The following is a 13,446-nucleotide window of genomic DNA, read 5'->3' on the forward strand; positions in this document are numbered from 1 at the left end:
TACTTTTCAAAGATGACCAGATTCTGGCGCATACCCCCTCCCCCCAGACAGTATATTTGATTCCTCTGGAAGAGTGCATCTCCATCTTTGCATCATCCCTCTGTGTTTCTGCCCATTGGAATCCTCTGCTGTTGTCGGATTCCCTGAATGGTTTAAGCTCCTGCCCAGTAAATGCCCTAGCCTGAGAATGCCTGATCTCCTTGAATTTTGGATTTACTTTTACTGCTGACAGTTCCTTCTTTCTCAGGCTCAGCGAGCTTGTAATGACAAAGCCCTAAATGGCCCAAGACCTGGTCATCTTAAAGATCATCCTCACCTGGATGGACCTGTCCATTATTAGTAAATATCTAGTTGGTGCATACTAGGGCTAGGGACTTTTAAGCATTGGCACTATAGTTGTGGTATTCTCTTCCCAGGGAGATCCAACAAGTTCCTTTTTGCCCATATTTAGACGGCATTTGAAGTAATTTTGATTCTGGAAGGCAATTTATGATCTGTTTTCTGCTGCTTTTAAATGCATCTGTGCATTTTAATTGATTTGTTTTTCTCTGCTTTGGAAAATTAGTTTGAAAAGTGGTATGATTAAATAACTAAAATCAGGCACTGCCTTGTCCAATATGCCCTTTTATGATCCAAGATAAAAAAGCCACTGTAAAGGTAGCTTTTATAAACAGTAAAAGCTGACATAGTGAAACTTAAAATATTCTTAAACAAAGCCACCACATCGTCTCGTTCTTTGATAAAATGTTTAGTGCTTAAAAGTTGTGTTCTCAGTACAATATGTTCAAGACTAACTGCTGCAGATCTTCCTATTTGACTTATAACACACACACACACACACACACACACACACACACACACTATATTGTGTCCTTTTTTCAAGGAGCACAGGATACCATGCCTAGATTAATTTAATTTCATCAATATAACCAGCCTCTGAGTAAAGGGCGACTGCAATGATTGGGGGCTGGAGCAACTTGCTTACGAGGAAGGGTTACGGTTAGGAAAAAGCAAATGAGGATGTGATGGGTATATACAATTATGCACCGTGGATAGGGAAAAAGTGTATAGGGAGTAATTGCTTACTGATGTTTTTCAGAAGTCTTCAGTAGTTTATTCCAAGTTTTCTTTATCTTGAATGTCTTGTTCTCAGCTTTACTGTTTGAAAAGGTATCTGTCTTATCTATGTGAGATGAAAATTTCTGTAAAGCAAAAGCGAATTCTCTTTTCTTTTCTATATCTTTGTTGGTGCTCCAAAGTCACTCTCATCTATCTTAGTCTTTGTTATCTGATGTTCTTCGCTCATGAACTCACCTGGGCTCAGTGTGTAATTAGGTTTCAACAGATACTGGTTTGTTCAACAGTCTCTTCTACTTGGCTTGCTTTTTGGTAGAGAAACTAAGCAAATATGTGTTTCAGTTGTTGGGTCTCTTTGTGGTTTGTATTAAAGCTGCAGTAAGATGATTTTTAACCCTTTTAGCAGAAGGAAGTCATGACTGTGGTGAATTAATTTCCTGAACAATCTAGAAGTGGCAAGCTACTTCTGTATGCCAGCTCTGATCCTGCAATTTAGTGCTTCATTTGCTATCTCAGTGCTGGCAGGGAAGATGTTTATTTAACTTCTATAGAGTTACAATAGATTGTAGAGGAGTGCTGCAAAATTTTGTGACAAAATAGTTCCCCCCCCCCCCCAAGGGAAGAGATTCCTTCAATTTTTGTTGTAGGGGTTGCAGGCTGCTTTAGCAAGATGTGTGGAAGACTGATAGTCATATCTGTCATACAGTGCTGTTAAGTGATGTTGTCAACTGTTACAGGAAGCTGCTCTTCTGGCTGAATGCCAGATTACTGACTCAAAGAGAGCATAACAGGCTTAAAATGGCATCCAAAAGAACAGCATGAAGAAGCAGGCAGAGTAAGCTCACTGGCGAGTTGACAAGAATTGTCTCTTCTGATTTCTTGTACTAGTTCGTTTCTATAGGAAGTAACGATTACCATTTTTTTAATGAAGTTGGCAAGTGGTTACCTAAAAGAAAGAAAAGAGCAGCTTATGTCACAATAGATTGATCTTCAAAGTACTGTAGCATGTGCTTTTTAAAGACTGCTGCAGACTAACATGTATTCTAAAATGTGACTGGTGTTGCACATGCATATTCTTAATTCATTGTAGCTTGAGCATCAGTAGTGTGCTCTGAGAAATATATTAAATAATTAACAGAGCCTATGAGGCTCTGGGTGTTCCTTCTTCACATCAGCTTCCTACAAGGGCAGGGAGTTCTGCTGTGTCTTTCCATTAAGAGTGATTGACCTCCTGTGCAAAGAGATGTCAGAATTACCTGGCCTCAGAGGAAAGCTGCTTTCGGACAACACAATAGTCAATGATGGGTTACTAGGCCATTTCACGGTTGATTATCGAGGGGGCACTCCCCACACAACATGATTATAATCAACTTTGGTGTGGATTAAGGCCAGCATCAAGTTGACTATTAGTCAACAGTTTGTTTGATTGACACATCTGCTGCTCTCTCTCCTTCCCCCCATCCTCCTGCTGGTATCTCATCAGCCATTGTGAGTTCTGCTGACTGGACTAAAGTGGCAGCCACCGCTTTGGTCGCACTTGCCAGGGGACTCTGTAGTCACCGAAAACAACCAGCTGTGTGCAACGAAATAGCCAACTGTGCCCAACACACAACATGATAACTGATTGTTCAAGTAATCCACTCTGCACAATGCTGGTTATTTGCATTGGTTATTTCGCCCGAAAAACCAATCGTGTTGTGAAAATGTCCCAACAGATGACAAAATAACCATTGACTATTTAACCACTGTTGGTTATCGTGTCGCCTGAACCAAGTCGAAGTCACCTGCTGAATCTGGCATAAGTGTTAAGCGTGAAATGGGTCTTCAGAAAGATGGTGTGCCTTTATTGTTGGAAGTTTTGAAATAGCATAGAATATTACAATAAGTAAATTTATGTTCTGTCTTTAAAAGAAAAGACTATTGATTATGTTTTCGATTCTATTTTTTGCCTCACTGTGGTTACTTTTATTATTATGGTTGTGTGCATGCCTCCTACCTTGCTTATATGCAGTTAGAAGGACCAGTCAGTGATTGCCTACCTCTGGAATGTGATCAATAACTTGCAAATCATTCAGCTGCTTAAGAGCAAGCATAACCAGGACTGAAGATCGAGTGCAGAGTACTATAGAGCTAATTGAAACAAAAGATTTATTTGACTCAGGTCAAACTATGTATAAAAATTGGAATGTAGCCAGGATCTTTGGGTTTAATGTTCATCTATTCTCAATACGCAGGGGGCTAGTGATGTCTTTATTTTTTAAATACCTTCTATGAATGACTGTGCAAATGCTCTGGCGCTTATAAGCCATTTTATTTCACATCCTGAATTTACTTATAAGCTATATTGTCAATTTCAGACTTGGAAAATATTGCCATATAAGTTGTTTAGTGCAGCCTCATTCACATGGTCTTGGATCTAAAGTGTCTTGAGCATGAGTGGAAGGCATTTCCACTTGCACATGATGTGTGCATGTGCTGCAGACTTCCTCTTTGGCAATAACCTCACCTGTGCCATGGGCCCCTGAACCTCAGGAATGGCATTTCAGGGGATGTGAGGGACTGCAGCTGGTATAGGGAGTGGAGAAGCCCTGGTTCTCATGTAGAGCACTGCACATGGTAGATAAAGCATATCAGTTTACCTTTTTGATAAATGTAACGTGGAAGGTTTTGCACTGATAGCGGATCCTTCCAAATATCTGACAATAAAAGGCAGTCATTTATTATAAGATTTAATGTGAGAAGTACTCAACTACTGATGACTTCTTATTGTAAACAAAAGTGCAATTGTTTCTGGGATTGCTCAGAAACCTGAGAATCTACTGGATATTTCTCTCTCTCTCTCTCTCTCTCTCTCTCTCTCTCTCTCTCTCTCTCTCTCTTAAATACATTTTTAGCAACTGTTATTTGGAAGCCACTCATTTATAGCCATTTTGTGGTATCCAGTGTACCCAGCAGACTCCAGGAAACCTCAACTTTATTTAAAACAAAAGCAAGTTTCTAGCTCTCATAAATTGTTGAGCTAAGTCTATAAAATAATTTCATTGGCTATGTTTCGACACCTGTGACTTAGCCTGTAGTAGAGGGCAATGAAAGTCAAGCTGGGAAAATAGAGGGGCCTCTGTGGCTGCTGAATTTCTTGAAGTGGGTTATACAGTCAACTGAGGGGTTGATTGGGAATCGCTTCTTAGTACAAGGGTTGGGAGTTGGGCTGAGGAGCTGAAGAAATGGTTCCTGCATGTACTGCATAAGGACAGTTGAACGGTATGTCAAATCAGATGTATTAATGATGAAAGTCCAACTATTTGCTATGTTTTCCAGATATTGACTAATAGACAAATTACAAGGATCTTATATATGGGATGTGTGCAAGTGGCACCACAGGGTGGATAGGCTGGAAAATTGCCTCCCCAGACATACACGTTTCACATAATTTGAAGTACAGCTGGTCGGAAAGCATTGTCTTTTGGCATATGTAATGGTGTGTTGATTAATTCATTTAGTTTTGTTTTGTTTTGTTTTATGGGAGATTTGTCGAAGCTCTTACAACTTGATCTACAAGGAATCCTGCACTTTTTAACAGGTGTATAATGAGCATGAAATCCAACGCTGCATCTTCATGCTGGGAAAAGCTTTCTTTGTTGAATTTCTGTCATGTCAGTCTTTGTCTGCACAAGACTTACATCTACAAGATAGACCAAGAAAGCGTATTGTTCCTTACTCAGAATCTGGATACTACAATAAAAATAAAAATTAGAGTAGAATCTTTTTTGCGATTCAGTGAGGTCTGCAATCCTACAATGCATACTTCAATGTATATCTTATTGAAATTAGTTGTAACATGTCTGTGTAAATATATTAACATTGGAGCATTAATGGGAAATAAAGATACGCTTGGAAAGAAAATACCCAGTTTTATGTTGATTTGGTTTGGCAATGGTCAAAACTGGGTTGAAGGGAAAAGGGAAAGTCTACTCTTTAGAATGGGCAGAAAGGTATACGCAATCCCACAATCGCGAAAATTGGCCTTAGCATGAACTGAGCCTGATAATTCAAGCTGATAATTATTGAAAGTGACAGGATTAGATAAAAAATAGGAGTGATATTAAGTTTCTTTCATATATCCATTATACATCCATAGATCATGTGATTAAGGGTTTCCACTGACTTCACCTTCAGTGAAGGCCTGGTATGTACAGTGTAAGTATTTCATGACAATCTGTTTCTGCTGAGCATGCAATTCCGATCCATATGTCTGTGGGAATCCAAAATGCATGTAAAACTCAGTGTGAACTTGTTCCCCATTCATTTCATTATTAAAACTATATGGTGCAATAAATCTGATGCATCTATTCTCATAGAAGAGAGTGTGTGTGTGTATATGTGTGTATGTATGAGAGCAGATGCATCAAATTTATTGCAGTTCATAGATACATGCCTGAGCAGCTGATGGATTGCATTTGGTCATCCAAGTCCATCTACTCCAGCACACCTGTAGTAACTTCAGTATACACAGAGCGCAATGTGTACAATCCTTTTAACAAAACAAATGGTGTGTTTGTAGCTGTACCACTTGGGGGAATTGCATTTGACAAAATTTATGGCTGCTAATTGAAGCTTGTGTAATGATATGTTCTGAAGAGGAGTGTTTATGCAGGCATAGTGTTATGGGTATGTCAGCCTAGTTGGCACTGTTTCCTAATGATGCAACTCGAAGCATTGGCTTTTATATGTTACCTTTATCATGCAGAGGCTTCTTGAATCAGCTTCTGCATGTGTTTGCCCCCCCCCTTCCTTCAGTGTAATACATAACATGGCTGATTATGTCACTTCCCCACATCAGATATTGCGTTTTCAAATATCGTTTTCATTGCGGCTTTAAAAATGGATGCTGTTTAATGGAAACTGTCCATGCCAAGCACAAGATACTACATGATGTGCCATCCTATGCTTAAGGCCAATAGCATGATGAAGGCATCACAAAGAGGCAGTTTGAAGTTATTTTTGCCATGCACAGGCAATGTGAATGTGATTTGTTTATGTTCTATTGTCTAAGCCTAAGCAAAAAGTTTGAGAGATTGGCATTGATTTTGAAAGAAGTATAGGTTTTTGTGCGTTCAAATTGGATTGAGAAAATGCCCTTTGAATGTATGCTGGCAATCTACTGTCCACCAAATCCCTGAACAGAAACACACACTGCCATACATAATATCCCTCTTATGTTCCATACTGGGATTCAATATTTTAAATTTAATATGCAAGCCTTACACATTGGGACTTAATATTTTAATTAAACATGAATTACATCATTAACTCTAGTTTTCAGTGAAACTCTAAATAGAAATAGATGGTTTTGTCTTTGTAAAGTTACATTGGGATGGGATTTTTTTATCCATCGTATTGCATATGGGCACAGTTAACGTTTGAAAAAGACATGAATCTACACTGAATGAAGCAATTCATATAAATTTCAAATTAGTTTTATAAAAATATAAATGTCAAATGCTCTAAATGGGCGATGACCTTTTCATGTATAGCATATTATCTGGGAGAAGGAAAGTAGCTACAAAGCCTATAGGGAAATTGAATCTGCGGTGCCTTTTTATTGTTCCCTCTGTATCACTGATTCTAATTTTAGAAGCTGACATCATTTTAGTTCTAGTGACAGCCTCTCCCATATACTCCCCCTTCCTATCTCCCTCCCTCCCTCCCTTCTTCTCTCTTTCCTCTCCCTCCTCCCTCCCTCCCTGCCTCCCTTAGGATGGTTTACATTTTCATAGGGATGTTGAATTGTAATGTTCCTTTTGGTGAGATTTTTCAACAGCATAGTAAGCTTTTAGCTGCAGTGAAAGCTATTGTGTATTGGTTGTTTAATGTTCAGAATGTACCACCGTGGAGGAGGAAATAAGGGTAGTTCAAAGAGGTTGTTTTTAATACTTCAGTTGTGCAGATTTAGGAATAGAAATAACATTTTTTATAACCCGGAAAGAATTAATCTAATCTTGCTTAAAATATAATAAATTATGAAAGATATGCAAGTTTAATAGGAATGAGCATGTGTGTGTCTATCAGTCAACTGTACTAAGATTCATCAGTGCAGCATGAAGATGCTCTCAGATTTTGCCTCATCTGCCAATATTAATTTTCATTATTGGCCCTTGCTGTTCTGGAATATATTTCAAGCACATGCATATATATCACATTAAACTCTTGATACCCTTCCCTTTTAGCACTAAGATGTTAGAAGGTTCTGCTTGCCAAGCTATAAATAATTTTTACACTGTTTTGTAACATGGTATATTGCTTGCCAAGGTATTTTCAGGTCTTCAGCTCCTCCTTGAACACCTTGAGTTATAGAGGTTACTGAAACTGTGCTACTGCTTACCCTGTAGCGCAAGTAGCGTGCTACCTGCGGTATCGGCACTCTTCCAAGGGATTGCTTTTTCATATAGTACACATTGGGTAATTTAATCAAATGGTCATCCTTTGTGCACAAATGAAGAATTCGGACAGCTTTCATGGACTACATCTGGAATGAAAAGTAGCTGTTCGGCTAGAAGTGCAGTGATGCCAATTGATGTATATTTTGCCAGTGTGTTTGCATAATTATTGATGGAAATCTTTCTTTTAAAAGACAGGACAGGACATGTTAAAAAGATGTGCAAAAGCAAAACTCCAAATCATACCAGTATCCTGCGCTGCCTTCCACTTGATTCCCATCATGCTGCTCTTTTCCCAGCTCTCCAATTTAGCTATGTGGATGGTTGTTTTTTTAAGTGTTTAATAAAGAAAACACCATTTCGTTTGTAGCCTTTTTAAAATGAAAGTAATAATTTGCAGTATACCCCCCCCTCTCTCTAATCTGATGACATTAGCTTTAAAATCATACTGGGATTGTGTTAACGCCAAATATATTTCCATCTGTAGCAGATGAATTTTGAGCATTGTCATTAACAAATAATTTATTAAAGAACTTATGTCACAACAGCGTAATGAAACTTCATTTTTAAAAAGGGTGCCAGGCCAGCAAAAATTAGGTCAGTGTTTTTCCCTGCACATAGCTTTTAGGCTGGCAGGATTGCATGTAGGGTCTTGCATACATTCCCCAGGGAGTTGCAGTAGCTGCAGACTGATTTGTGAGGAAAGGAAAAGGATGATGTCATCTTCACTTAAAGGGGAAACTAGAAGGAAATAGAATTTCCCCCATTATTCAGTTTGTGTTTACACTAGTTGTGAAATAATGAATTTGTGTCAGAACCTTTAGTGGTCTGAATTACATGCACAATGCAGCAATTTTTGAAAGGCAACTGTGAGGCTAATAAACTTCCAGTTTAGCTGAAAAGCAGATTGTGTTGTCTGTTACTCAGGCAAGGGAAGAAGTTTCATCAATTTATTTTTAAAAATTAAATTGCTATTATGCTAAAACAAATTATCTCATGAAGAATTATATATTACACAACAATTATTTAAGACAAGAACCTTGTTCACATAATCGCAGTGTGGTTTACAAGCCGTGGTGGCTTGTTAACCAGCCTATGTGTGCCCGTGGTGGGTGAGGGAGATTAGCATAATAACCATCTGCAGCACGGCTTGCCGTGCCGTGGAAATCCGGCCATGGTGGCTTATTGCCATGGGTAACAAAGCCACCCAGAACCCAACAACAGCCCATGGATTATGGGTAGCTGGGTTATGCTAGTTATGATAATCTCCCCAGAACGCAACTAGCGCATATCGTCACCATGGCTTATTTCCCCATCTGCAATCATGTGAACCAGATCTTTGAAAATATATTTCTTCATACTTGTATATTTTGGAGCACAGTTCCATGAATAATTTAAAACAGCGTAGCTACAGTAGTGGAAATGCTTGTCTGCCATTTTTGTGGGAACAAAAATACTAGTTTATTTTTAATGCTGACTTTTCTCTGGTTCTTCTTCAAGCAATGTGAAGAATACCTTAGAAAATTAATTAAAAATGGAAATACTTTTAATAAAAATAGTGCATAAGAATACTGAGCAATCTAAAGATGTAATCTATGGTTTCTTTCCAATGTTGTCCTATTCACGGAAGAGACTTTAATCCAGCAAAGACTTCAATGAATGGAACAGGAAGAGATGCACCCTTTCTCCTACAGCCACCACCTGACTTGTGCTTGTCTGGATAGGCATACAATATGGTCTGGATCAGATGGGGGCGCACTCAGGGGGTATCAGAGGGAAAGGGGAGCAGCGAAAATCCCCTCGCCTTTATTTTTATGGAAGCCCCTACTGGATCAAAAAAAACCTTTCATGAACAGAAGAACATTTTGTTGCCATTTAGTCTAGAATAACGCTTTCATTATAGTTCTAAATTGCATGTATAGCTGTATGTTTCAACATCATTGGCTAAATGAGTGCATTGGTAAGTTCTGTTTCTAACCCAATATATTTTAGGGAAATGATGTGAACCTACGAGTAATATCCATCATTAACCCTGAAGTGCCCTGCTTTGGTTGCAAAAGCAATGTCAGTCTGGCTTTTCTAGTGTATAATTAGAGAAGTAATCATTTAACATGGTTTAGCATCCTTCACTTGAAAATTCATTTGAAACGCGTGTGTGATACAATGCATAAGTTGCTAAACATGAAGTGGAAAGGTTTTTCTGCCAAGAACTGAAATTGCGGTTACTAGTAGTACTTTCAATACTTTGCTTTATTAATATTGAGAAAGGGGGATCAAATAGTTCAAATTGAATTTGGAGATTAATGAGTTTGGTATGAGGAACATATTTGCAAGTAGGATTGGGGTTGTTGTAGTCACTTTATGCAGAAGGAGAAGAATTTTGCCTTCTACTAGTCCAAACTACAGTTGTAAGTAAAAGAATGTACGTGGCTGTTTTTCATCTTATTTAATTGTAACATGGGCTGCATGTGGGGGTGTCTACTCATTGGGCGCATTCGGATGACACAATAGTCAACCCTGTGGGCATAGTCCACTCCGCAGTTGAGTATTAATTTTTGTGAACCGCCCAGAGAGCTCTGGCTATTGGGCAGTATAGAAATGTAATAAATAAATAAATAAATAAATATTAGCATGTCACGTTGAACACGACATACTAATAGTCACCCATGTTGTACACTGAGCCCACAGGGTTGACTATTTGTCTCTCTGCCCCTCCCCAGTCTGTGGGGGAGAGGGGGGAGAGATGTAGTGCACTTCCTTGCTGCAGTGACAGCCGTGGCAAAAGACGTGTTGCAGCCATCACTGCAGCAACAAACAACAGAGTGATCTCATCTCTTGTCAGGAGAGGATATTGTTTCACCGCCTCCATCCTGCTGTGACGATGGCCACGGCGAAAGACGTGGCGTGGCCATCACCACAGCAACAAACAACAGAGTCATCTCATCTGTCAGGAAATGAGATTGCTCTGCCCCACTGCCTCCTTTCAGTGGGGCATAACAACAAGCACCGGGGCAGCAACAACAAGGAGCAGGGCGGAGTCCACCCTGCTCCTTGTTGCTATAGCCGCACTGGTCCTTGTTGCTATGGCCCTACCAGCTCTTCTGGCAAAGTGCAGCAGCAGGAGTTCCTAGTATCCTCCTGTCTCCAGTCACCAGCACTTTAACTCCATGGCGGAGGCAAAGGACATGCACATTCCTGGGAACACGTGGGGTGGCGTGGCTGGCGGTGCTCCACCCAGGGACGGAACGTCCCCGTCTCGGGAAGCGCATGAGGAGCCACCCAACATAACACCTCACCCAGGGATGGCATGAGTGGCTGCTCCCGAAGAACTTCCTGGAACGGGATAATTTCCCATACCTATTATACCCCACTGGGTAAGAGTGGCAGGGGTTTCTGCTGCTCTTGCCTCACAACTCTGTAGGCATGGGAAATAGTCCACGGAGCCTGCCACATGATATAATAATCAACGGTTGTGGAGATAATCAACTCTGCATACTGTTGATTATTTGTGTTGGTCATTTCGGGGAAATAACCAACGGTGTTGTGGTTTTTCTCTGACAGATGACACAATAGTCAACAGTGGACTATTTAGTCTATTGTGGACTATTTAATCAATCGTGGACTATTGTGTTGTCTAAACCCAGTCATTGTGTTCACATCATTTCCCCCACTCAAATTTACCATTCCAGGACATTCCTCTGGAAATTAACCATGGTTACAGATTACATTGTTCCCCATTTTAGATGCTAATATTTCTACAAATTTAATGTTTTAGTAACTTCTAGGATATTCCTCAGAATCTAAGTGCTACACACCATGTATATACCTAAGTATGGTTTCCTCAACTATAATACCGTTCCCCCAACTACTAACCTAAAATTATTTTTCTTTAACCTTTCAGTATTTGTGTTGTGAAAAAGTTTACAGTGAAATTGTTTATTATGAGAGGCTGTGGATATACAGAATCTGTAGGGGATAAGGAAGGATCAGCCATTAAATCACAATGATAAGAAACATGCTTTGTTCATAATAATCTTTAGGAAAAAAATGTGAGCAGATAACAGAGGTTCCAAGAGTAAGTGGCAAAACACTCCCACCCCCCAAAGGAATTGTGTGCAGTGTCAGATCAGCAGAGTGATATGAAATGTAACATAGAGTATGTTTTGCTGAATTGTTGTTGTACAGAGGTGTGTTTATGCTAGGTCAATAAAGATGCTCTGGCTGCATCTGCAGATACAGTAGCCAATTGATCTAATGCAGTTTCTAAAGGCTTTCTATACAGGTGATGTCATCCTTTTAGCTCCATTCCCCTCCCACTCTCTCTCCTCCTTATTAGATATTTCATCTTGCTGCGGAGCATCCAATCGATGAGAGCTTCTCCTGAGGGAGCTGCTGAGAAACGAGCAAAGATAGTAGGAATTAGGACTCAAGCATTCAGTCTTGCTGTGGATGCTGCATTTTGCAATGCATTAGAAGTGTTTTAATTGGTAAATACTGGCTTTGGATTAACCATAGTATCTGGTTGATGCATTAGAATTCTAAGCTGTACTGCAGCATTTTAAACTCTGCATTGGAGTGGGTGGGAAGGAAATGGTTTTGATCGCAGAGGCTTTGAGCAATTCTGTAGTGCAAACCTGTTAGAGTATATTTGTGTGTGTGTGTGTGTGTGTGTGTGTGTGTGTGTGTATATATATACATACATACACACATACATACATACACTGAATATACTAGCTGTGCATGGATTTCGTCTTGGCAGACATAGTGGGCAGGTGTATAAAGAAGAAACTTTGATATGAAGGATTCCTCAGTCACCCAAGATCTACTGAAGAAGAAGAATCTTTGCAAAACTATACCTGCATTAAAAAATGTGAAGGGAATCTGAAAAGGGAATCTGAAGATTAATCAGCTTTAACCGTGCCTTGAAATGGAAAATTCTTAACTGGAATAGAGTATTCAGTTTTTCAGACTGTTGCATTTAACTTGTAATATTTTCTAGAATTTATTCTAGCTCTGCATTTTCAAATACATATTCTGCTTGGGGAATCCTGTTGACATTTGTATTTGAATAAGAAGCACCACTGGATTTTTTGAATGTGTGCAATTGCATCTTGTTGAAACTGGACAATTTTTGCAGTAATTGTTGCAACACTGAAGGCTACTGAGATACAGTAGGAACTGTAATTTTAATTAAACACTGTGAAAATAAACTCTGCCTAATTTTGTGCCTGAAGATCCATTTCTTTGGTTTATGGTTTATAAACAGAGTCTTCTAAGGATCTTACTTTATTTGTTGTCTGTGGCTTTTGCTTGCAAGTGGAAACTTTCCTCTTCAATCCAGGAAATGGCTTTTCTTGTTCGTTGTTACGCCAACTGTCTGCAACCATGGGCCTCTAAAGTAAGTAAGAATTTATATGTAGGTTATTCTCCAGCTGGACAAAATGTATTATTTAAGAACTCTTTACAACTATCCATGTTATTGGTTTGTGTCTGTTGTTAAAACCCTCTTATACAGTGTTGGTAGTCTTATGATGATTCAGTATGATGCAAAAGAAATCCTTAGTTCTAAGAGGGTGTGTGTTAAAGTTTGAGGTTTTTGGCCTACTTAACAGTCCCTTTTAAAGCCGCAGAAAATTGTGGATATGCTTTCCTCATTTTGAATGTAACTGGTCATGTCTTCAGCATAATAACTTAAAACTGTGTTTACGGCAGTCAGTTAGCAATATTGCAGTATAAGGGAAAGCACTTTTATATAAAGAAGTATCATTTTGATTCCCTTACTTTTTCACTTTTTAAAAACTCTGACCTTATAAAAGTTTTATTGTTTTTGTCTTCATTGTGGCAAATTGCTAGTGTTCTAGAAGTTTGCTGGTTGTTAGGCCTGAAGTTAAGCCCTTGCCTTGTGGGTGAAATGTTCACAGAACTCCTAAGC

At 39.2% G+C, this 13,446-nt stretch overlaps 1 protein-coding gene across 12 annotated transcripts in view; it reads left to right on the top strand.

The window, feature by feature from the left end:
- Window positions 1–13,446, top strand: part of RAPGEF6 (Rap guanine nucleotide exchange factor 6) — a 163,359-nt gene that overhangs the window by 62,341 nt on the left and 87,572 nt on the right. The window contains exon 1 of one of the 12 annotated variants that reach the window (XM_063120722.1): window positions 12,242–12,912. The exons of the other annotated variants lie outside the window; for them this stretch is intronic. Coding sequence (XP_062976792.1) covers window positions 12,766–12,912 — 147 coding nt within the window. The 5' untranslated portion in view covers window positions 12,242–12,765. Of the gene's footprint in view, window positions 1–12,241; window positions 12,913–13,446 lie in introns of those variants that run through there. 12 annotated transcript variants of the gene reach the window in all.

Source organism: Elgaria multicarinata, chromosome 3 (genome assembly GCF_023053635.1).
Source record: "Elgaria multicarinata webbii isolate HBS135686 ecotype San Diego chromosome 3, rElgMul1.1.pri, whole genome shotgun sequence".
NCBI classification, from domain to species: domain Eukaryota; kingdom Metazoa; phylum Chordata; class Lepidosauria; order Squamata; family Anguidae; genus Elgaria; species Elgaria multicarinata.